Genomic DNA, 25,004 nt, shown 5'->3' on the forward strand with positions numbered 1-25,004 from the left:
CAGGTTATGTAAGGAAGCTGCGGGACCAGCTCTTCATGTCTTGTACCCTAGGGAGCAAATTAGTTGCTATCTCTTGCTCTTCCATACTTCCTTGATAGAACTTATCAGATTTTGGCAGATTTGTTTATGGGTTGGTTTTGTTGGTTTTTTTTAATCCTGGCCTATCGCTAATAACATTACTCTAAGCTTTCCAGGAATCAGCTCCATGTATTGGAGCTAATGGGAAGATAAGAGTATTTTCCTAGCTCTTAACCCATCAGTTATTGAAATAAAGATGTGCTGCTCTGATACATACCCTCCTCTTCTCCACAGCTATCACCACAGTCAGTTGCTTCTGCATCAGTTGGGTAGGGAGTGGTGGTCTCTTCGCTCTTCAAAGTGGGCACCAGCGTCTCTGCAGTGGGCCTGACATCTGGGAAAAAAAATGGAGTAGAGAAGCTGTTTGCAACAGACTGTACAAGAAGCCAGGTAGTAGAAACAAGGCAAAAAATCTTTTTCTCACGTTCTTATAATGGCAGGAAGAGATAGAACAACTATGCCATGAGATTTCCACGTGCTACAAATGTCAGCATGGCTTGAACTTCAAGTGAACTGCCTTTCCATATGGTAGTTCTATGGATTCGGAGTTCCCACTGAACAAGCCTCTTCTCTAGACATACACACCACTTTTTCTCTTAATTTTTTAATCTACAATCTACACGGGTGTTGTCAATCCACTTAGCTGTCATTACTGGATAAGTGAGATCACGGGCAGAACATCTTTTTTTTTCATAAAGGCACATGACACGTTGAAAAAACACACACAACATTCCCACCAGTTGTGCCAATTTATAAAACAAGTCACTCAAACCCACAAATGATGTAACCGCAAACGGACCCAGAGGATCCCCTAGTGAGCTCTGGCTCACTGCAGAAAGCATCTGGTTTCGCACTCCAGGCTCCTGACGACGCTTTCAAAGGGTCTCTGTCCAATTTCCCTTTCTCTAACGTGGCCCATGTGTAACAACCTCCAAGCAGGTGTCAGGGGAAATTTAAGCAAGAAAGGGAAGGATATTAACATCAACAGTAAATGACATTAGGTTCCAGCAAACTCTCCTTTTATGGGTGCATTAAGTGGAGTACAGCAGACTTGATTCTTTCCACTTTTAGAAAGAGGCAGCTTTGCTCAGTTACGTGTGATTGTGTTTCTTTGTCGGCACCCTTCAGGATATAATTTAATAAAACCAGAAGCAGGAGGAAATGGCTAAATACATGGAATATTTTCCATAGGCTCCTTTATACCCTTTTATTTTCCTGTTATTAAACATGTTGTACATCAACTGTCTGGGTTTTTTTAACTTTTTTTTCCAGTGGCTGTCCTTTGTTCAGGATAAAATACCAAATAACCTCAAAGTCTTTTAATTTGTAAGTTCAAATTTGTTACAACCCCATAAAACTCCAAATGCAACCAAGAAGCAAATTGCAAGCAGCCAGGCACAGAAAGATGTCATAAAAAAAAAAAAAAAAAAAAAAGGAAAGAAAAGAAAAGCAGCAGGTGAAAGCAACATATCAAAAGCTGGAACTTATTTAGAGCTGGTACATTTTTTTAGGTTGTTGTTCCTGTAGATCAAGATTTATAGCTGAAATGTGACAATGTGGAAGGACCTTGAAAAGCCAAGTCCCATATGGGACACAGATGCTGAGCGGATGTAAATCAACAGTGTTGCATTGCCCTGGACAAGCCGCAGAAATATATCTTAAAAAATCAGTTACCATGGCAGAACCGCAACACGATGGTTACAAGAGATAATGAAAATAACAGGCAGGACAGCGTCATGTGTGAAATGGAAAGTGAAAAAGAGAGGTCTTGCTTGCTTGCTTTCTCACTCCTCCCTGCCCCTGCAAGTGTCTGTTCGACTGGTGGTAACTGCTAATCAAAATGCAAAGTCACTGAGCAATTGAAACCAGATGTTTGGAACTTCAAAGGAGAGAAACCCAGCTGCAAGTGAACATTCATCATTCTCCACTCTTCAGAGGAAAAATTTTGGCAGCTCTTTGAAAGAAGCCAATTGCTGACTGCTTGCTTCCCAATTTTTGAGTCAGTAGCCAGCTAGTTTGTGAGCCCAGTTGTGGCTGTTACCTGTTTAGCTCAGTAATTAAGATGCTTGCTGCTGATAAGAAATAGAAACACCTGGGCAGGGTACACCTGGTCTTAAACCCTCATTTGAAAATATTTTTAATTATCTTGTTTTAATCCATTTCTTAATCTTGTTCCCAAGCAAGTGCAATTTCTTGGGTTTTCGTAGCCACTTTTGTAACACGCCTCGGTCCTCCCAGCAAAGGAGGGCCCTGTCTGGGGACTGCTAAGGCCTGCTGCATGTAGCCAGCCTAGATTACACATGCAGATAATGCCATGGGCTATCTCTGCTCCCCAGGTTGCATCAGGGATATAAATGCTTTTTATAACATGGTGAATCCACAAGATTACAAGCCTGTTTTGATCACAAAGCTGTAGATTAATAAAGCTACAGATATTTATGACCTGGCAGTTGAGCTTTAAACATTACAATGTGCAAATTATTACCCAGCCTAGGAAACGACCATCAAGCACCTTGCCTGGAAAAAACATATGCTGTTGCTACTGATATTGCAAATGAGCATGGACACATATGTAAAAGAAAATTTGGGCCAAAAATAGCACAAGAATTTAAAGATGGCAAACCCTCATACTGTCTAAGTTGGAGGAGTGCAGTGGAAGGGCTGGCATGCACAAGGCTGGAGGTCCTGTGTGACTGCCTCCCTTTATGGCGGTGATGCAGTGCTGTGACACCCCGTTCAGCAGCAATCTGCAGAGATCTGGCAGCTGGAGACTCCTGGGAGCTGCAGAAAGCAGCAATGTGGGATCTTCCTGACCACTTCTGCACAAAGCCCTCAGCTCCTGCTTCTTGCACCTGCTTCTCCCATAACATCCTAAGATGTCATAAGATTTAAATTAAGATCTAATCTGATTTAAAGTCTAGATAATTTACAGTGGATTGCCAGTCCAGGGGGATATTAACTGTTGACTTCAAAAGTGAAAAATTATCGTTATTGATAGCGTGTGCACGTGTTGTGTGATTTGCTGGTAAGTGTTTGCAATGCATCTTGCAGCACGTCACAGGAGGAAATGCTGGTAAAGATTGCGCAGGAGGGTAAAAAAAGCCCTGTCTTTCAAGCTTCCTAGAATGGGAATTCTTAAAGAAAATGCCTTCTACAGATGTGTTTATAAAATGGAAATCATGCCTCTTGAGCATTGACATCTGGACTCCAGATTCATATGTAAGCAGATTATTAAAAAAATAAAACATTAAAAAAGAGGACAACTAGCTGCTGGCGTTGCAAAGTTAGCATCAGACCCATTGACCCTCTGGATGCATTTTTTGCTTTGGGGGATGAAACTGTGGAGAAATCAGTGACCACTGAACCTCAGAGAGTCAGAGGCACAACCTCTTACTGATCCCAGTGAATGTGTGAAGTCAGTTTTCATCTCTGTATTAAAAACAGCGGTGGCTGAAAGGCACACCACGTGTGAAAAACAGGTGGGCAAATGTGAACAAATTTCCTAGGTCTAAGGGATGTTTGTAGAGATGTCATAGAACTAACTCCCCAACCTTGTTCTGCAAAAAGGTTTCCATATTGGGCTCAGTGAGAGAGGGATTGTTGTTATTACAGCAAAGCCTTGTTGTGGCAGCTCAGGATATGAAGTGTTGGCCGCTGCACCTCTGCTTCTCCTCCTACCTTTTGTCTTATTATTTGAACTAAAAAGCCCAAATGTCCTCTAACATAAGAGACTGTGAAAGACTATCCGATGTCCAGGTAAATATCTGAAAGGAGCGTGAAGGGAGTTGAGGACATAATCTGCATGGGGCTCTGTGTGAAAGCTTGGACTGCAAACATTGCTGCTACATCCTGCATCAAGGCCAGTTCTTTTCAAGGTGGAAATAAAAAGGTGGGGCCAAGCCACCTTACGGGTGCTGCCTTCATGGCTGCAGTCTCCCTGCCACAGCACAGCCAAGGTAGGACAGCAGGAAATAACTTTAAGTTTGCACCTTGCTGGTTTAGTGCTTGGCCCCAGAGCAGCCAGTGGGCAGAGGGGTTGGGGCTCTTACCTGTCCAGTCACAGCCCAGCACCTCCAGACGCATTCCTATTCCTGCTGGGGACCACCTCTCTGGGTGCACTCGGATGTACTGGGCAGGAACAGGGTCAAACCTCCGGACTTCAGGGATGTCGTAGTGAATGTTGCCTTCAAAAAGCTACAGAGAGAAAGAGAGAGAGAGAGAGAGAAGACAAGAGATGTGTGCAATTCACATGCTCTCGACCAGATTTGATATTTTGGGTCTGGCAGAACGTAGCCACAGTTTCAAGTAGTTTAGCTGCCCGAGTCCAGGCCATTGAGTCCAGCTGAGCAGAAATTGGGCTGTTCCTTCTCAAGTTTCAAGAGGACCAGCCAGGCTATTTCTAAGAAACTTGCACAATCTCTCCTGGCCTCTGCTCAGAACCCAGAGGTTAGATTCTGATCCAAGCCTCGCAGGGAAAGCCTGGGGAATAGCCACTAACTTCACATATAAATGAGATGAGATTTGTCCTTCGGTAAATCAAGAAGCTACTGCATGTTGTAGGATGGTGTAAATGCTTTATTTTCCTCACAGTCCAAGTACTGCTGTTTTTCAGCTTACATGCATGAACTAAAGTCTGTGGGGAATAAACAGAGGGCTATAGATAGCATCAGCCCTCATTTGAAGAATCAGGAAAAATTAAAATTTACCCAAAATTTGAGCAGAGGAGTATGCATAAAAACAGAGCAGGCAGTAGCAGAGAATTTATTTATTCTTGGAGGCCCTTGCCCTCCCATACCACTAAGCAAAAAGATTATGGGGAACTCCAATGATAAGGAAAAAATATAGGGAATTTCAGGGTCACATCAGTGACTTCAGATATAGAAAATTTCCTAAAGAGGAGTTGTGACTCATCTTCCTCTTTCAGAGATGCACACCACAACAGCCACACCTTTCCCCATAAAATATGTAATTAGTTTCTGTAAAACATAATTGTTTCACACAAAACATAAAAAAACATAATAAAACACACAATCTTTTGGACTCTGACCTGCAGGAGCTGGGGAGGCAGCAGGTAATGTCCACATCCCCATGCCTGGTCCACATTAGAAAATGAAATTGCCATCCTTGGGGAAAGGTGGAACTTATGGCCACTAGTACAAGTTTGGAGCAACACCAAGGGACACAACCTGGGATTTCATGGAGACAATTCCAAGCTCCCAAGGTCTCTGTGGGAGTGGACAGCCAATTTCCCAAGACCTCATCAGGCAGTCTGAAGCTAATCAGAAACGTATCCTGTTTCGCAGCTACTCCAAGCAGTGCCTACCTTGGCTTGCATTGTTTTGGGGTCCTGGATGAAGTCCCAGTCCTTTCCATTCATGCTGTAGGCCACCTTAAACTTCTTCACAAAGGAACGGGACTCAGTGGCGGTCACACTGTCCCCTCCACGAGCCCCCTGAATAATGACACCTTTGATGTTCTTCGGGAGGCCAAGGTCCACCTGCAGCCACTCCTCCCCAGGCTGGGCTTGGGGCACACGGGGAAACCAGCCTGAGCGGCTGCTCACCAGGCGGGCCATACTGGGAGACCAGTCATAGCCTCTGATGGAAGAGGCAGAGATCTGTGAGTCAGGAATGAGGCCAGAAAGCATTCCCAGCAAGTTGGAGCAGGGTGAATCTGCAGGGAAGGAAAGGCCATGAACAGTCAGCGTAATTGAAGAGAAGTGCTCGTGGTTCTCCTCACAGCATTAAGCTCTGCATGCTAAACCAACACCAGCACTGGGCATTTCCCCCACCCTCCAGGACCTGGAGTCCTGTCCGTCCAAGTGCATCCCTTGCAATGGGTGTCTCCATGCTAGTCACAGTGTCACCTTTCCCACCGCAAGCAGCCATGACAGTGACAAGGGACAGCACCCCTGGACAGGCTGCTGGAGGGACAGAGAGGAGCACTGAAGTGAAGGGGAGGAGGGGACCCTCACCAGTGATGCGGCAGCCGTAGAGCTCCAGCCTCAGGGCAATGCCGTTGTGCCAGGTCTGGGGACGGATGCGCACGAAGCGTGTGAGCACTGGGCTGTGGATCTTGTTGAGAACCACCTCTGTGGCATCCTCATTGGCCTGAAATGTCTGCAAGGGAAGGGAGGCACAAATGTATATTTGCACACACTGTTACATCCTCACCAGATAATCAGTCAAAATAACCTCACCAGGGAAAACCAAGGAAAGGCTTTCTGGTCAGGGTCAGCCTCCAACCAGGGCAAGCAGCAGGGGCCTGCAGGGAGATGTGAGCCGCTGTCAGGAGAGCATGGTGGGTGGACTCACCTACCAAGGAGGAGGGCCAGCAGCTTTCTTGCTGAGTGCCTCTCACAGCACTTTGAGGCACTTCAGACTACCAGACCTCAGCTGCTTCGAGCTTGCCCTCAGACCAAGATCTGCTCCAGCACAAACAACCAGATGCCCCCACACAGGCTGACATCCTGATGCATCCTTACACTGAGCTCCACCGGGAAACATCATGTGCAAGCAGTGGTGTGAGCAGGAAGGGTACACCTCTGCCTGGGGTGACAAGCTGCTGCCTCAGCCAGCCCCTTGCCTTTTCCTCTCCCATGCACATGCAACCTGCCACATGGAGACAGCTTTTTGGGAGTTTATGATCCCACATGGTATGAAAAGGCTGCTGCCTTACCAGATGGCCATAATCAATAACTACCAGATGGATGTTAGATCCACCTCTTCTGCCCATCTTTTAATAGGCCGGACAAGGACTGGATACATGTGTTTCTATTTTAGGCTGCAAAGGCATAGTGGGTGGGGGAAAAAAAGGGAAGAAAAGAGGAAATAATCGAGAGGAGGGTTATCTTCAACCCTTTCTCTGCCCCAGCATAAAGCACTAGAGCTCACAGACCAAGGCTGCAAGCATCGCCTGCTTTCACTCCAAGCACTTCAGGACAGGGCTAGACTATCCTCCCATCTCAGCCAGGAACCACATCTACGCTGAGATGCTGGCTAGGTTCTTCTGCAAGCTCCCACCATGTGCATGAGTATTAAGCACAAGAGTTCCCAGTAAGTTTATCTCAGGAAAGCAGGAGAGCATAATCTTTGGCACCAGTCTCCTGTGGGAGGCAGGAGTCAAACTACTGAGGACAGAAGGGGTGAGGCGGTATCCTGGCCCCTTGACTTGAATAGCAGCTAGGAAGCATTTTGTAAGCCTCCTGTGGCTCTAGGCTTGCACACAGCACATGCCACTTCTCCCAGGATCCAGCACAGCAGGGCATGCAGAGGATGTTTACAGGGCCGTTCACAGCACCGCAGATAGCTCTGGGCTGCCCCTTTATATTGCCATCCACTCCTTCAGGGTAGGGAGCAGCCACTCCACAGAGAGAATCAGTTGCAAATCTGGCTGGTAATTGGGATGAGGGATTGATGTGAACTTGAGCAGAAATGCTAATCTAGAGAATATATATCATGCTGTTACCGTTTAGCAACACAGCATGGTTTATGTGTTTTTAATATCCTATTTTATCCTGTCTGACCTGACTTCCCATCCTTTTCTTTGCTCAGCAGACACCAAATACCCTTTTTTTCCAGCAGGAGGGCTGTAAGAAGAGTGGTTACTGTGAAACACTCTCCAGGCATATGTGTGTGTGTGTGTGCGTATGTGTGTGACTTGTAAACCCGTGGGCACAGACACACACACAATTTAAACAGATGTATTTCCACACCACAACAGAGCCTTCAGCTTTATGCCAACACAGAAGCTTATACACAACACCTTACCTCTGAACCTAACACTGGAGGACAGGAAATGTTTATCTGAGCCAGTGCAACTATTTAGCACAAGGAGCAGCATGTCAGGTCAGACCAAAGGTCCCTCTGTCCCAGAGGATGGCTCCTAATGCTGGCCCCAGCAGATGTCCAAGGGCAGAAGAGTCTTCTCCTGGCAACCTCTATTTGCTTCCCAACATCAGCAGTGTGAAGACTCCATGAGCCAAAGGTTGCATATGGACCAGCATGTTTAACAGGCACTGACAAGGTTTGCTGCTCTTTTTGATTTAACATATTTCAAGTTTTGTTCTTTTTTAGCTCACTTCGCACATACGAGCATCAGGGGCCAGAATCCAAATTTACACCAGCATAATTTGTTGCTGACTTCTGCACAGTCAAGCTTGACAGAAAGCAGAAGCAGGACTGTGCCCAAAAACTTTATCACTACTATAGGCATCGCTGCAAACATCTCTTAGACAACCTTGGTTTCAGCTACCTGCTTCCAAGAAGAGCAATTTCAATTCTGCTTTAGATTAAGAAATCAGCAACTTACTCAGGCTAGATCACATCAACAAGCTATGAACTCTGAATCCGGGCCATGACACTCCAGACTGCTAGCTTGTGAGGGCAGAATCAGCACCTGACTTCCAGCTCTGCTAGCAGCTGCACTGGTAGGACCTGTTCCATTGAACCTCACTTCTGAACAGCCCCAGCTGAGCATGGCAAGTCATCGCTTGCACCCTGTTCAGCATAACAGAAAGAAGCCACTTCCAGAGGTCATGTGCCTGGTGCTGTTAGAGATCTGAGGTATCACCATATTCCTGCTCTTTCAGCCTCCTTTCCAAGTGGAAATGCATTGTGAGCCCACAGGTGCTGGTGCTGCTAACCGGGGTCTGACTGTCTGGTTTCCCCGTACTGAAAACGCTGACCCCAGAGCCCCAGCACACTGTGGAGAGAGGCCCATTGAGTTCAACAGGCTCTACATCCTGCCTCAAATTAGCACTCACAGCATAGGAAGAACTAGCAAGAAAATGTGTGAAATTGGGAGTGCCAAGAAAGCAAAGACTTCTTCCCTCTCTACCAAAATAGAACATTGCTATTCCTCCCGTCCTATCTGCTTCCCATCCCACTCAGCACATATTTTGAGCCAAGTCTTCAAATGGTGTAAATCAACATATCACCATCGAAGTATAAGAAGTCACAGTAATTTACACCAGCATAAAAAAAAAAAAAAAAAAGAAATACCTGGCTGTGATCTAGGGAGATAGATAGATAGATAAATAGATATACACTCAGTGGAGAGCACACATGCCTATGCACATGAACACACACTCAAGGGTGATGCAGCCAGAAAATGAATGAGAAAACCATTAACAAATTAAAAGCACCTTCCAAGAAACAGTCAAGGGAACTCACTTCCACTGCTGCATCAAAAAGCTGCCTATCTTCTCCCCATACTGTATATTTACTTCCTTTTCAGTCCAGACAGCAGGTCTGTATGTGAAATGAAATTGATAAGCAATGAGAGCTGACCTGCCTAATTAATTTGCTGCAGAAAGCAAGTGGTAAGGGGACATGATGTCCAGGCTAGAGGAGGACTGTGAAAGTTTTCCATGTGCACACACATGCAAGCTCCACACTAGTATTTACAAGTTGCATTTTTAACATGTTGGAACCATCATAGGCTGATGGGGAGGATTGTTGAAGCTACATTAGTTCCAGTGGATATGGGAATTGTGCCATTGGCAGTTTGGAGTGAAAGAGATGAAGGACAGGGAGACAAAAAGTGCCATGAAGTTGAAAAAGCAGTGAGTCAGGGAGGGGATAGGAGGTAATTTGTCTCCTGCTCTATTTATTATGCTGTTTGGCCACTATGCAATTTGTTGGGGTGCTGAAGAAAGTGGCTGAGGGAGGAAGAGGAGAAGGCCAAGGATGGCAGCAGCTCTGCCTTCGTCCATACATATGTGTCTCTTTGGACCACTAGATTTATTGCAGGATTATGTTACTCCTGTGGAGACAGAGCCCTGGAACAGAGCATGCTAACAGGATTAGGGCTTCAGGATTTAGACAGAGAAGCATGAAGGAGAAAAGTAGGGGAGATTATTTTCCTTGTCAGATAGGGAAGGCATAAAATGGGGCATGTTTGATGGTGGGAGGATTCTGGCTCAAGTGGAGGGTGGATAGTTCTGGTTTATTAAATCTAGGAACAAAGAGTTAAAAGAAAAATGATACTTGGCAACACTCAACAAAGCACAGTGTCTGGGCAAGGCACAGTGTAGTGGGCTGGGCTTGCCAGCTCTGTGTCTTTGAGAGGCTCCACTCAGATTTGGGAGTCATCAGGGACACGAGGAATGGTACTATGTTAGCCTGCAAAGGAGATATCAGGCCCAGAAATACAAAGCTGCAGCCGTGCTAAGAAAGCCAGGGCTGTAATTCTCCCCAGGTACTGCACCAAGGGTGAATGCACAAGGCTGCCTTTGGCAAAGCCTGATGTCTTTGTCCTGCCTGCAAATGCAGCAAAAGCAGGCTGGGACTTGGATGTCTCTGTGCAAATCCTCTGCACCATGATGTCTCTGTGCAGAAACACCAGTGGCCCTCTGGCTCATTGCACCAGCTTTTCCTGAGTTTTCCAGATAAAAAAATCACAGGACTGAAAGCTTTCCTCTCCTTCCTCAAGTGAATAAATACAGGAGATCTGATTAAGAACTGAAAAGACAGAGGAACGCTCCTAAGGGGAGGCACAAGGGTCTCCAAAGATTCATCCTCAATATTCACTGCCAGCACCAAATCCTCCGATGTCCCCAGCTCCAGTGTACAGCTGAGATACTGCTCTTTGCAGCAATTCAATCTTTGTGCAGCTACCACCTGAAATGTCACCCAGGAAATTACCTAATAACAAGCATAAACCGTCAAAATGAGTAAGAAATAAAAAATGCACATCAGCTGGATCTTGCTGCTATTTCTTGTCCGTTGACTTCTACATATTCTGGAAACAAATGTTTCAGTTGCATTTTACACACAGAGCAATGGAAGAAGTGAGAGCAGCACTCATCGTGGTCCCAATCCACTCCAAATCCTGAAATCCATCCCATCCCCAGTTCCCTTGCCACACTAGATGATTCCCATGAGCTCAGCTTCACAGTTACTAAGATGGAGCAGCTCAGACCACACAGGAGCTGGAATCTGAGGTGCTACAAAGGAAGTGCATCAGAATGGATAAGAACTTGGTTATCTGATGAAATCCTCATAGCTGAGTCTGTCCAAAGAAAATGGACAAAAATAAAAGGTCAGATCCTGCCAGGTGAGGAAAATGGCCAAAAACAAAAGGTTGAATCCTGCCAGGTACTCTTTTCCTTCCTTGGGTTCAAGAAGAGTTGTTGTTTTCTAAAGACATTTGCAAACCATTAGATAAGATCTCGGCACGGACACCAGGGCTGCTGCCTGGAAGATAACCTCAGAGGCCATCAGCCTGGCCCCAGGTCAAAGGAGGTGGAGGGAGGGAGGCAACAGGGAGAGCAAGAGCCAGACCAGCTTTTCTGCAGCAGCAGGGTTGGTTTGGTCCTCTCCCCTGGTCGAGGCACGCTGGTGAGTATTAAGGGGCAACTATGGGATGGCACGTGGTGGTGGCGACTCTCCTCCCTGTCTCCCCTCTCGGGGACACACAGGAGGATGGCACAGCACCTCTGGCTAGGTCGCTGGGTTAGCCTCCCTGCCCCTCCCGGTCCCTCATGCCTGAGGGAAAAACAGAGCACCACCCCCTGAACAGTGGATGTCTGGGCCAGGCTTTTTGGGGTTGTCAGGAAGGGAGAAAGCCTGGCAGGGATGAGGTGGGGAGGGGAGGGAGTGAGTGTGAACGTCCACTCCTGCCGGCTGCCTTCCCACTGCCTCCCCATCCCAGAAACGCAGCAGTAGTGCTCAGCACGGAAACGGCCCAGCCAGCCCTGTCTGCTGTGAGCACATATTAATCACATTTTCCGCTGCTCCATCCTGCATTTCCCGTTTCCCTTGCTGCTGAGTGCCAGCAGCTGAGGACTCAAAGGTGAGCCATCACATTTGGCAGGGAAACACCCTGGCCCCACTGTCATCTGAAACACCGGAGGGAAGGGGAGCAGGGGGCAATAGAGAGGTGGTGAGAGCTTCCCATCCTCTGCAGGGAGCACCATCCCCTCCCCACCTCTCCTGCACTGGCGGTTTTCTCTTGCATTAGCTCCCCGATGAAGATGTTAGCTGACCCACCCATACATGGCAGAGCATTGCTTTTGGCCCACAGAGTTGGCAGAAATTCAGAGCAGTGTTTGGTACACCCCATATCCCTGTGTGTGCATGTGCATATATATGTGTGTATATGCAGCTATACATATGTGCATATCTGTACATGTCTCTCTCTATATGTATCTATCTGCATGGATATAGAGAGTCCCTGTCTGTCCACACCTTCCCCCTCCCTGCTCCTCATGGCACCAAATCAAGCTGCGGCAGACTTGACGAATCTCTTTGGCATGGTTTGCTCCAGCGCTGCAGCCCAGGCTGTGCGGAGCTCCACACTGATGCAGGGAGGGATCTGCACCTCGAGCACAGACATCTGGGAGCTTGCTTAGAACAGGAACAGCAGGATTAATGTGGGCACGGAATGTGGGACCAGAGGCCCCCGGCACCAGGTCTGAGCAAGTGGCCTTGCCCTGGCCCCACTGTGCTCAGCAGCTGGCAGCCAGTTGTTTGGCAGGACAGGAAAGCAATCTCCCGGATGCAAGGGGTAGGCAAGCCACCAAAAAGCAGTTACTTATCCTCCAGCCTTGGGAAGTGTCTGCTAAACTAAGGCCAGAATGTGGGAACGAATAGGCACTGAAATAGAGGAGTAAAATAAAGAGGTTTTATTTTTCCCCCTTTTTAATGAAAAGAGAAAACAGAGTAGAAAAATCTGACAGAAATCAAGGGCCAAGTCTCGAAATGGTGACAATTCAGGTGGTTGTGAGACTGTTTTGGATTGACACCAGCCAGGCTTTAGGGTCTCGCTGGAGCAATGTAAATTGGCTTAGCAGCAGTGAAACTAGTCATGCTGTCCTGCTCCACCCTGGCTGAGGATGCAGTGTCCAACACCCAGGACTGCAAGGATGGGATATTTATTCCCCCGTGAAACTAAAACCACCCTCCAGACCAGATTCCTTCTCCAGTTGAGACTCGAAAAGGTAAATTTATTGCCAGTGGTTATTTGAAATACTGAGCTGTGCATAGCTCATCTCTCTGCCCAGCATAATGAGCATCTCCTGCCTGACTCAGCTTACAGAAAAGGTCCCAATGAGATGTCCTCGGTTCGCAGAAAGGTCTGCTGTGACCAGTGGGTCCTGGGACAGCACACAGGCTCCACACCACTACACGGGCACTGTATTAGGACTATACATGAGCTCTGCCATGTCCTGGAGCCAGCCCACCCAAGATCTGGGGGAGCCCAGCTGAGGACTCCACTATGTGGTGCTGGGCTGTCCTGTCTCTCCATTTCCCTACTTTAAAAATAGGGCTAACACTCCCTCACTGGCACATGAGGAGCTTAAATACTCCAAATATTGCAGGTATGAGATCCTGATAGGGACCTCTGCACAGAGAGGACTCATTCTGGGAAGCAGAGGGAATTTAAACTTAAGACACGCTTGTGGGGAAGGGGAAATCACACAGCCCGGAAGGGAAGGAAATGTCTGGATGAATCCTGGACAAGGCAGGCTACTGCATTTCATACCAGCAGCGCCCGTGCCAGCAAAAGGGAGGGACAGCTAATTTAATAGAAGTGCTGAGCAATCAAAAATTACTGGGACATGTGTGGGAGGGAGGTGTGTGGGAACCCAGCCACAGAGTTCACACAGACACACTATGGCACATCAGCAGGGAGGACCTGAACACAGCAGCAGTGTGTTCTCTTCTGGATGCCACAGAAGAGCAGGGAAGGGCTTTCTTGAGGCAGCCTTAACCAGGGAACAAACACACAACTAAAACAATTGAAAGAGAAAAACCAGCCCAGGACCATGGCTACCTTAACCCTCCTCTCCATACACCAAACCTCCCATGAGACCCCTCCAAGTTTATCTTTCCTGGCCACACACCAGCACCCATATGGTGTGAAATGGATGAACATCCATATTTACCCTCCTTCCTCCTTGCTCCCACCTCTGTGGGTGTCCCAGAAACACAGCAACAGCATGCATCGCTCCCAGAGTTCAATGCACCCTTGCTGACCATGCCTGCTTAGCGCAGATCCCACAGCTCCGGCAGCCTGAATTGTTTCTCATTATTTATTGCTCATTTTGTTCTCTGGGACGGTGCAATTGCCTCTTAGGATTTGTGCCCTTTCATTTCCAGGCCTCAGTAACTCCTGAACTACAGTTTCATGTGGTTTTGTGATTGTTAACCCAGCATGCAGACGGGTCTACGACCATAAAAGCTCAATGAATCTTATATGGCAAAACACAGGCTGCGCAAACATTTTCTCCTTCATTTGCAGTCAAAGAACATACTATCACCACCACGAAAGATGCAGCAGCAGCCAGGTTTTCTAAGGAATAGTGTTTCCTCATTGCTGTGCAGAGGAGAAAGGAATATTTCTGCTCAGAGCATCATCAGTCTTTTAGCCTCATCAGAAAAAAGGGTCCCTCATAGATTAAACCCTCCAGGCCTGCAAAATCTCTTAGTCCTCTTCCCTCTTGTTGGCTGCAAGGCTCACCAAGGTGCAGGCAGAAGAGACAAAAAGGACATTACCTTGTGGTTTTTCCCATGTCGGTACATCATCCAGTCCTCCCCATTGGTGCTGACCTCCAGCTTGTAGGTACGGACATAGTAGCCCTTCTGGGTTTCTCTTGAGATGGCACCCTGTGTGGCAATGGCTGTGAGCACAGTCAGGAAGTGGAGGTCCACCTTTCCAGGGGAAAAAGGCACAAGAAAGAGAGTGGTGACCACCTGAGAGTTCAGAGTAGCTAATTAGTTCCTCTATCTGTCTCTGAAAAATAAGAAGGTGCAAATTCAGCGTGTCTCACTCTATCTGTGGGTGTGCAGTTCAACAGCCACAACCCTTCCCAGGGCTGACTTCAGCAGGATAGGACCCTGGGACAAGAGTAGCTAAGGATCTTGATGTCTGTTTATAGGGGACCATCACAAAGCCTTCTCCCTGCCTCAGACCAAGCAAGAGGATCTGCACAGAAGTGCATGTGCATTAAAGCAGGACAGAGACTGACTTTTTCCATGTAAAATAAAAGCATGATATCCAATTAGCAAGTGCTGCAGCTCTTGGTTTTCCCTTGCTGGTTTTTTTTTTGTTTTGTTTTACAACATGGGTTGAGAAAGGTCAGCAGAGCTGGCTTAGTAGCCCTGCCATGAATGAAGAATGAGACGTCTGCTGGAGGCAATGACATTCACCACCTCCTGCTCATAGTGCCCTTTAGCAAGCAGTGTCTCCCGGCGATGTGACACAGCCAGAAGCTGTGTGTGGACACACTGTGGCTCTAACCAGCTCCCAGGGAAAGCCTTTGCTCTGTCAGCCCCCCGCCTGACATCAGCCCGCTCACGCTCCCTGCATCACTGATGAGATAAATATTATTCTAGTTGTTTTTCTATGCACCCCCTGGAGACTTTGGTCCTCAGGCCAGTGGCGGAGTCAGTGGCCCTTGTAAGTGGCAGAGGTCTCTCAGTCTCTGTCCGTCTGATGGAAAGTCCATCAAGGTTTGGGCAGAAAGGAGGGGGTGGGAGGGAGACAGCGGCTGGAGTCAGTCCTTGTGCAGGCAAGCTAATGGGAGAGCCAGCCTGCTGCATTTCACTGAGGCACTGCAGCTCCCCTGCTGCTTGCTCCCCGTGAGCCACAGAGGCAATAAAAAATTCAACAAGCCTTATGGTCAAGGGTCAGTTTAACAGCGTGACACTCCATTTGGTGGGGGAAGAGGAGAGGGGGCTGGAAGGGTACCTGGAGGTACTCTTTGTTGCTGTCTACATTGGGGGTCCAGCCGTTGTCATCACTGTTGAGCCGGCTCTGCTGAGGCGTCCATCGCCCATCTGAGTAGGTGGAGGAGGCACTGATCTGCATGTTGGAGATCCTGCCAGACTCCATCCCCAGAGGCACATTGCACTGAAAGTCTAGAGCAGACATACGCACACAGATTGGTTTGCAGCCTCAATACTTCATCCGCAGGTGAAAGACAGCCCTGAACTAATCTCTCCAGCTAACCCTGAGCAAAGCTGCCTGTCTGGAAAGACAAACAGATCTGCACCATCGTGCAGGTTTTGTGTGTTCACAGACAGCACTGAAAAATTATAGGTAGGGCAGCTTTGCGTTTGCGTGGCCCTCTGAACACTAATACGGTCTGGATCTTTCTCCCTCTATCTTCTTCACCTTTGCTCAGTTTTGACACAATTCTGTCCCTTCCCTCCCTCCACCTCCACCAAGATGTTCCAAGTACCCTTGCCACAAAGTTCCCATCTTCTTGAAGGCTGTAGGTGAAATCTAAGCACTGACAAGGCAAGGAGTACAGACAGACACATTAGGAGAGTGCTTACTGTTGCTAGCAGCAACATCAGGAATGGGCAGCTCTGAAAGTTTTGTGCGCATCTTAGAGCAGGGATGCACATGTGTATGTGTCCGTGTATATCTGCATGCACTGTATGTGGTATCAGGTCCATAGGGATTAACCAGACAAATTTATGAAAGACACTGCTGTGCTTTTCTTTGGATCTCCTCACTTCTAAGGCTGTAAAAGTCACAATTAGCTCAGTTTTATGGCACATTTCTTCTATTTTATGGCAGCTGTCCTATAAAAACAATAGCAAAGAAAACAGTGATAGAAAATACTGCATGGGTCCAAGCATGCTGCTGCAGTAAACCAACAGGGCTCCACCAAACTGCCTGTGTTTTTAATGTGGCCAAGTCAACCTTGGGTGGAAATGATGGGCCAAGTTAGGATGTCAGTGCTATTATTAAAGTTTCAATTCACACCACCATAAATGAAAACAGGCCTGACAGTTTAACAAAAGCTTTTGTGCTTGATTTCACAAGGTTTGTGTTCAACATCTTATTTCCAAATCCAGAACAGAAGAGGGATTAAAGAACAGATCAACTGAGTGTAGCAATAGGTAATGGTGAAGAGCTCATGCTTGTCTTTAACTCTCACAGCCTCAGCAGAACATCCCTTACTCAATCACAGAGTAAGGGGTTGTAACCCTGCTGCTCTGGTGCTGCACAATCCCTGCTCTTCCCTGCTCTCTGTCACAGGCTTTCAGTGGCAGATCAGGGACTCCCTCTCTTTCCCTGGGACTGAGGGATGTCCTGAAGGCTTCTTCTGTTGTATCAGAGGTTCACTGCTAACAGAGGTCAAGATGCAAAAGTACCATGGGGGAAAAAAATGGAACCTTTCCTTGCCTTCAAGAGTTATCACAAAGAATCAAAATTCTCTTCATTCTCAAAATACACAACTTACTTCCTCACTCCACATCAATTTACCTCCCTTATTAAGGGTTGTAAAACAAAATTGGGCTTGAAATTCTTAAAGCTTTAAGCAGTCTTTAATTAGTCAGCCAAGAAATTCTAATTTGTGGTTTGGGACTGTAAATTTCTAGGAAACTAGAGAGAGAGAGAGTGCGCGCATATTTTCCCCCATGCTTTAATGAATCTGCTGCACATGCTGGGCAGAAGTCTTCCCCCAAATCCTTTGGGCTGAGCACATACATGAAGGATTCTAGCCCAAAAGGTATTGAGAAAACTTCACAAGCAAGTGAAAAGTCAACAAAAGGTCAGAAAGTGAAATTCTTACTGAAATCTTACTTCTATCAGAAACAGAGAACAGACCTAAATCTGCACTGCTGGTGGAGAACCAGCCTCTGGACACACTTCTGCCTGCTTCACTCTTGTATATGCCAAATGAAAGACAGGAAACACAGGGGACACAACTAAGTCATACACACACATTTCCAACTTACTTTCTGGGACTTCCTGGTGGATCAAGTAGTACTGAGCAGAGAAACCATCCTTAGCCACTGCCAGGTCAGTGTGGAAGGTGAGAGAGAGGACGCCGGTGGTGGAGCGGATGTCTGATGGCATCTTAGTGCCACAGTACCTGCCTATCAAGGGGCCAACTGCAAAAGAAAGAGCAGCAAAGGTAATGCCTGCTTTTCCATCAGCCTCCTGGGTCACCAACACATTGCTGATCAGGATAAAAAGATAGGCTTTGGGGATAGGCTATTTTTTATATCTATTGGCCTGTTGCCATGCAGTGCAGAAATATCCACTTCAGCAGGCATTGCTCTGCAATTGCTGGGAAGTGCTCCAGAATGCTCTGTTTCTCAGTTTTTCTATAAGGTAGGGGGGTCCTCCCATCATTGCATGATCCCACTGCCCTCCCCTGAGGGAGAACTGCTGGTGTTTGGAGTGTCCCATGGGGCTTTTCAGATCAGTGGTTACAACAGAGCAGTAGTTTCGTTTAATGAATGCAGCCTTCTGCAGGCACACTGTCCCCAAACTGGCCATGGAGTGCCCTGATGGCAGGTTGCAGGCTGCAGCCACCTTTGAAGTTAGGCACCCTTGGTGCTCAGACACAGACTGGAGCTTTGTAAGACACCAGGAAGGGCCAAGGAAAGCAATGCAGCACCCCGTGGCTTACCCTGAGGGATGCCATCCCAGATGTCTAGCCAGTCATACTTGCAGTCTCCTTCCCCTGACTGCAGTGGGTCATGCTCGAGGTCAAAAAGCAGAAAGTGGAGGAGGATTTCTGTCTTTGGCTTGGCTATGATGGTGAAGACACAGTCCAGGTTGTGTGGATACTTGTCAGGGAAACCCGGGGACTCAATAGTGCCGTTGGAGGCAGTGAAGTTTCTGGAGCAGTCCTCAGAGCCTGTAGCAGCAGGAAAAACCCAGAGCCTTAGCAATGATGAAGCTTAATGCCCACAATTTGATACTGTGGAAACCCCATTCTGAGTTTGGTAGGGTTGTGTATTCACTTCTGGAAATGTCCTGCAGCTCAAGAGCTGTGGGAATTACTGCAAGAAGTGAGTTGATTTGCAACATTTTCCACAGGTGGAGAGACAAGGTCCATGAAGTCACCGTAGTGAACAACATAGTTCGAAATCCCTTAAGACAGCTTTGCAGACATAATCTGTACACCACTGCTGGTCCTCCTGACAATTACCTCAAAACCAGGACTAGAAAAGCAATCCTATCCAAAGCCATTGCTGTGACTTGGCAGGCCAGCACCCTGCCACATCCCTGTCCCTCGCACCGGTGGTGGTGGACAGGGAGGCTACACCAATCTGGCCTGTCTTCCCCAGCTGGCTCTTTCCACTCTAGCCCACCCCCCAAACACTGACCTGGCAGACCTGTGTGCTGCTCCAGAGCCTGCAGAGAGGCTGGCTGGCACACAGGGAGCTGCCACCCACAGTACTCATGACACAGCTGCTACCTGCAGCCATGCAGGCAAGACACCACTGCAGCCCCAGGTCTGATGGAGGAGACCCGTTTGGGGAAGGAGCTGCCTGGGGATGGGGCAGAGAGGACTAATGGGATGTATTCTTTTTGGAAAGGCTGTTCCCATGGGCCAGTCTCCTGCAAACTCCAGCTTTCCAGCACAGATATCTGTGCCTCAGTTTCCTCTTGAGAAAATCCGGAAACACAAATATTTGCACAATGAGAAGGCCTGTGGGAGGGTGCCAATGTCTCCACTGTTTGCTGCAAACCCTTGGGAAGTGCACAGTTAGCCTGCAGCCCACCCCCTCCCCCCAGAGACCCACACAAGGGACAGGGACAAGCTCCAGCATACATTTCCACAAGGTGGCCACATTAAGAGTGGGGATAACAGAGACCGTGGCAGGAGGGGGTCTCTGCTGAGAGCAGGAACAGAGCCTTCTTTTTCACAGAATGAGCCATCCACACCAGAAATGCAAGTTATTTCTATCCTTAAGGAAGACCTTTGCATGGTGGGGAGGACAGACAATGTTGCCTCTTATTTATTGCTGACCTCAGCGCTGGCCTCAGCTGCAGCCGGGCCAGCTCCGTGCCCCCTCTCATACAGCCAAGGTGCCTCGGGTGGTTGGGGAAAGGGGAATTTGTGTCATATTCATACCACGGTGTCTTTGAAACCCTTGCCAGGACAATAGGCAACAGAAATCTGCAGCCTGGAGCTAACAGAGGAGAAAGGGGGTGTTAGAGAGGCTGCTGGCCACTGCTGCAACCCGGCACTAGCATTTGCAAAGGTTTCTGCTTCACTTTTGCTGGGACAGTCTCCTTCTCCTCTACAAACCCTTTTGCTCCGGCTCTTCCAGGCAACACAAGCCTTCCCAGGACTAATGGGAGACTTGTTATTCAATTCAGCATTAACCTACGGAGTCAGGCCAGCAGCCTGAAGTAATAGCGGGATCTTGCACTGCATTATGCAGTGCTTGGCTGGAAAGAAAGCTACTCAGGAGAGGCTCTTAATTGACTACCTAATGAAGCAGCCAGCTTTTCTGAACCTGTGGGGTAAAATGCAGAGGCCAAAAAAAAAAAAAAAAAAAAAAAAAAAAAAAAAAGGCCAAACAAAACACAGCATAATGCCATGAATAGGGATAGGGGTGTACTTTGTTTCAAACAACCTGAAAGATGAACATATAAATAGTGAAAATAACACAAGCTCCGAGCTAGAGAGAAAAATCAAAGGCTAAACTCAAGAGTCGGGAACTGACCTCTAGAGACAGGCAAGATGTAACTATGTCACCACATTAGAAAACAGTTACCTCATGTGGGGCTCTTATCGCATTTGGCATCTTTGTCTACATTTTGGCTAATAGCAGCAAACACAATGATCAGCTTTTTATAAGGAAGCTGCAGATAATCAACGGGAGTCATGCTGGCTTCGGCAGCACAGGCCAGCCTGAGAGGCGACTTTGATGCCCAGCGCTGGAGAGCTCAGGCCGGCCCTGCCAAACTGACTCACAAAGGCAGCAGCAGGGAGGCTGCACCAGCCAGGGCAGGCGGCTCTTGTCAGCCCACAGACTGCTGAGCGATACCCATCAGGGGATTCAAAGACTGGTATGTGGTTGTTTGTATGCAGATTGCTCCTCTCTCACACTGTGATAAGGGAAATTTAGCACAAAGTGGGGAAAAAAATGCTCCGTTGACAAGAGTTGTTTTTTTAGGTCACCTTTAAGACAGAAGGAATCTGCAGCTACTGCTGCCTTTACTGATGTGGACAATGACAATCTAATGACCTTTAAAGCTGGTGACACCCTTGCTGATTACCCTGACAGCTCAGACGGAAACTTGGCCCATGCCTGCCTGCCTGCCAACATACTGCAGGAGCCCTGCAGCCAGCACTGCCCACCGCCCTCTCTGGAGCCCTGGCAGGGAACGGGGCTGGGCAGATGTGGGCTGGGAGTGCTCCTGGATCATGGGCTCATCCACACTCCTGTGCCAAAACCTGCCTTGCCAGGCTGGATTTCGTGGGCTGTGGCTGTAAGAAAGTGCGGCTGTAACTGGAGAGGATGGCTACCTGCAGGGCTGGGAGTGGCAAAAGTAGCCCCAGCACCACTTCAGACCTGAGGGCAGTACTGCAGAGACATCGAGGGACACAAACTCAGCTCCAGCCTCCATCCAATATCTGTTCTCTTCCAAATCAGCCCTTAATTCCTCTCCCTCTCTCCCTCCCTCCCTTCCAGTAACAACTTCTCCTTTCCTCCTGAATTTGGTCCCTTACTGGCTCCCAACCAGACCAACAGGGTTCCTGCCTGCCATCCCTTCCCACAGCATGGCTGGGCCACCTCAGCCAGCTGGACCACTCCACAAATAACCTCGTGCCCTGAGTTAGGGCATGGACCCAGTGTGAGGTCAGAGACAACCCAGTAGAGCCTGCTGGGCTCACAGCAGGTGTGAGCAGGGAGAGAGAGGCAAGGGGGGCTGAGGTGGGTCTTCCCGCCTGTATTCTTTGCCATCCTCTGTGATGGCAACTGGCCTTAGCAAACCCCAATATCTGGCTAAATTACTAGACTTTCAGGACTAATCCGCATCCTAACCATAAGCTAAGAGTGGTGGTGAGCTGGCTGCCCAGCAGATCAATGGCCAGTTATGCAGTCCAGGCAACTGCCAGTGACAGCACTTTCCTCATCCATCTGAATCTTCACACTGTCCTGTCGTCATTGATTCACAGTGAATTTAGGGAGTCTTATTCTCTTGCAGCAAAGTCTCCACATTCACATCTACCTATGGCCAGGCTGTGGGTTGTCTGTGCACCTCTTCCTGCTGCACAGCTGACCCAGGGCCCACTGGCACTGCTGCCTGGGCTCCCCATCTTTTCTTTAGAGAGGCTTGATAAGCAACCCTGTTGTGTTCCTTTTTGGTTCTTCCCATGGCACAGACTTTTTTTTCCTGGTGCTGGATGCAGTGATGGAAAGACATGTGTGTTTTCTTCAAACACATCACCAAAGGAATGCAGGCACAGGGCAGGTGCCCATGTGCCCACGCAAAACGCTCTCCTGTTCCCTCAGCATGCAGGCATGCCTCTCTCACATGCACACAGAGTAGGGGCTATTTTTCAACCCTCTTTCTTCTCAGGCACAAAAATTCTGGCCAATATTTAGACAGAAACACTATTAAAAGGGCTTTGAGCAGATTTTTCTTTCCTCAATAATAGTTCAGTATTAAACAGAATTATGAACACTTCCTCTTATATCAGTCTGGAAGGGTGCTGCCTCACACATCGACAGCATTGCTGACAGCAATCACTTGAAAACTAAAGCCCCCCAATTACAAACCCCACATCCATGGAGAGAAAACACAGCATCACTGATCAACCCTGAATCACAACTCCACAGGAGGGGGAGCTCCATGCACTTCCAACAGAGGGACAATCCCCTTTTAGCCCTAACAAGCTTGCGCATGCCAGGGAGTAAAGGTGTGTGTTTCTAGTTCTTGAATACCATAAAGCATTTAAGGAGGAACTCTGCTTTATGAGCCATACTGTGATCCAAAAATGCACTGTCATGCGACACTAACATCTTTACCTTCTTGCAAATGTAATGCACAGACTTGCCAAAAAAAAAAAAAAAAAAAAAAGTCCTTTGTCTCCGGAAAATATGCTAAAAATCACATTGAAAAACTGGTCAAAGGCATTTCCAGATGAAGATAATTGTGTCAAACAGTCTGGGAGACAGGCACTGACTCAGATACTCACCTGTCTTGTAGATCTCGTAGCGCAGAGAGAAGCCGGCACCTTGCCGCGCGTAGTCTGAGGTGAACTTGATATAGAGAGAGGGGCCAGAAGAGATGATGGTAGGAGGTGCAATGTTCCCACAGTGCTTGCCCAGCAGGTCTGCCGCTTCACTGTCCCCATCGCGGATCTCGATGTAGTCGTACCTGCGGAGGCAGGTGAAATGGCAGGGAAACCATCTGTCAGGGAGATGCTTCAGGATGCCAGGCACAAACAAAAACCACTCTTGGTATCTGCATATTTCACAGAATGTCTTCCAGACAGGTACCTGCGACTCTCTTATTCACACCATACCACAGACACCAAAACACCTTCTTGTCTGACTACGTTTAGGTCCTTTCCTCTGCTGCCATTCACATCTTTAATTTATTGCACATATATCCGCTTCACCTTCACAGCCAACATGCAAAATTTAGGACTCACTTTACCACCTCTATTTCCACAAAACTCCTTTGGTGTGGGAGAAGCTCAGATACAACTCTCCTGGGGCTGCTCTCCCTCCCTGACCTCTTATCTGAGGTACCATTATGCTGTCTGGCAGAACTCACTTTATTCCAGTATCCATGCGGGATTTGGCCAAGCACGTACCAAACGTGAAGCTGTCAATGTTCAATCTATGTGAGCAGGAGCTATTTTGTGGACTGACAGCGTATTGGTCCCTTATCAAGCATGGCAAGTACACTCACTTAGCACTTGGACATTAATATTAGTCCTCTTCTATTAAGTGCTAATGAAGATTTTCTGTAGGCAAGTTTTCTGTAAGAGCTGGGTAGCTACACTCACTATTACTGTACATTCTGTAACTGCAACCTGCCTTTGCTAAACCCTACCTGGAGGTGTAGACCCACGGGCCTGGATGTCTGCCTGGTGGGGAGGAACATGTACATTTAGAATTGCCTCCTGGTGCAGAGACAAAAGCTGGTTGCAAAGCTTGGCTGACAGGGGAAACTGCCACAGATCCCTTAGTATTTTCTAGGCCATAAGTAGGCAAGGTAGTAGTATCAGGCTCTGTGTGCTGTGAAGAAACAAACAGCTTTTATGTGTACATCTTGTTCTTCAGCTGCTTTCTAACACCCACATTCTCCCGCCCCTCTCCTCTCTGGCCAGCATGATGCTATTTACAGAAACTGACCATCTCTCTAGGACTGTTTATTTGCTTTGTAACAACCTGTTTGAACAACAAGCTACAGCTCTTCTCACGGGGCCAGGGAAGAAAAAAGCATTTCCAGGCTGCTAGGAATCTGCCTTTCTTCTTTGTCACAAGATCTTCTGTTTGGGAATGGAGAGTTGAAAGGAGAAGTAGCTTGCTGGAAATAGAATGATCCTCATGTGACTCATTCCCGGTCTGCAAAGCACATATCGGCGAGCAACAACCTCAAAACAAACTTACAGGGACTTAGTGTGCTCCTCCACAAAGAAAGATGGCCCAGACGGCTTTGGTTTCACTCCTTTCTGGGACTAAATCAGGCTGGGTGCCAGAAGCAAAATGCCTGCAGATAAAATCCTGTCTACGCTGGACCGAGCACTCAACTAGCTGCAATCACTCAGCCTTTAACTTCATTACAGACTGAATTGGCTTGGCCAAGGTGAAATCCAAGCGGTCTTGAGAACTGGCACTCGAAGAGGAAGAGCATTTGGCTTAGCTGGTGTGTGGACACACAGTAATGCAAATGAAGATCTCTCCTCCTGCACTCTCCTCAGCTCTGCCTAGCCCCTATCACCTCGTGACCCCTTATTACCCTGACACCAGCCAGCAGCACCCTGCGTGACCCCACTAATGTCCATCATGTGTGGCTTCATCCCACCATCTCTCTCGGGAGGAGGAACATAGAAGGCAGTGTTAGTGCTTCTTCTAAGTAGATTTTTTTTCCCTCCTTGTTTGTCTATTTGTTTAAAGTAGTACTGAGCAAACAGCGGGGACATTTTGTTCTCTAAATAACTACTTGCTTTCAGCATGCTTGCAGCCCTTCCA

General features: G+C 47.8%; 1 protein-coding gene across 5 annotated transcripts in view; it reads right to left on the bottom strand.

The window, feature by feature from the left end:
• NRP2 (neuropilin 2) overlaps nt 1–25,004 on the bottom strand; it is an 89,400-nt gene that overhangs the window by 37,456 nt on the left and 26,940 nt on the right. For all 5 annotated transcript variants that reach the window (XM_066322649.1, XM_066322651.1, XM_066322650.1 and 2 more), the window contains exons 3-11: nt 22,997–23,178; nt 18,461–18,691; nt 17,781–17,936; nt 15,775–15,944; nt 14,580–14,735; nt 6,053–6,197; nt 5,402–5,751; nt 4,128–4,272; nt 296–412 (exon numbers count right to left, since the gene is read on the bottom strand). In XM_066322649.1, the coding sequence (XP_066178746.1) occupies nt 296–412; nt 4,128–4,272; nt 5,402–5,751; nt 6,053–6,197; nt 14,580–14,735; nt 15,775–15,944; nt 17,781–17,936; nt 18,461–18,691; nt 22,997–23,178 (1,652 nt within the window). The remainder of the gene's footprint in view (nt 1–295; nt 413–4,127; nt 4,273–5,401; nt 5,752–6,052; nt 6,198–14,579; nt 14,736–15,774; nt 15,945–17,780; nt 17,937–18,460; nt 18,692–22,996; nt 23,179–25,004) is intronic.

The sequence above is a fragment of the Sylvia atricapilla genome, chromosome 7 (assembly GCF_009819655.1).
Source record: "Sylvia atricapilla isolate bSylAtr1 chromosome 7, bSylAtr1.pri, whole genome shotgun sequence".
NCBI lineage: Eukaryota > Metazoa > Chordata > Aves > Passeriformes > Sylviidae > Sylvia > Sylvia atricapilla.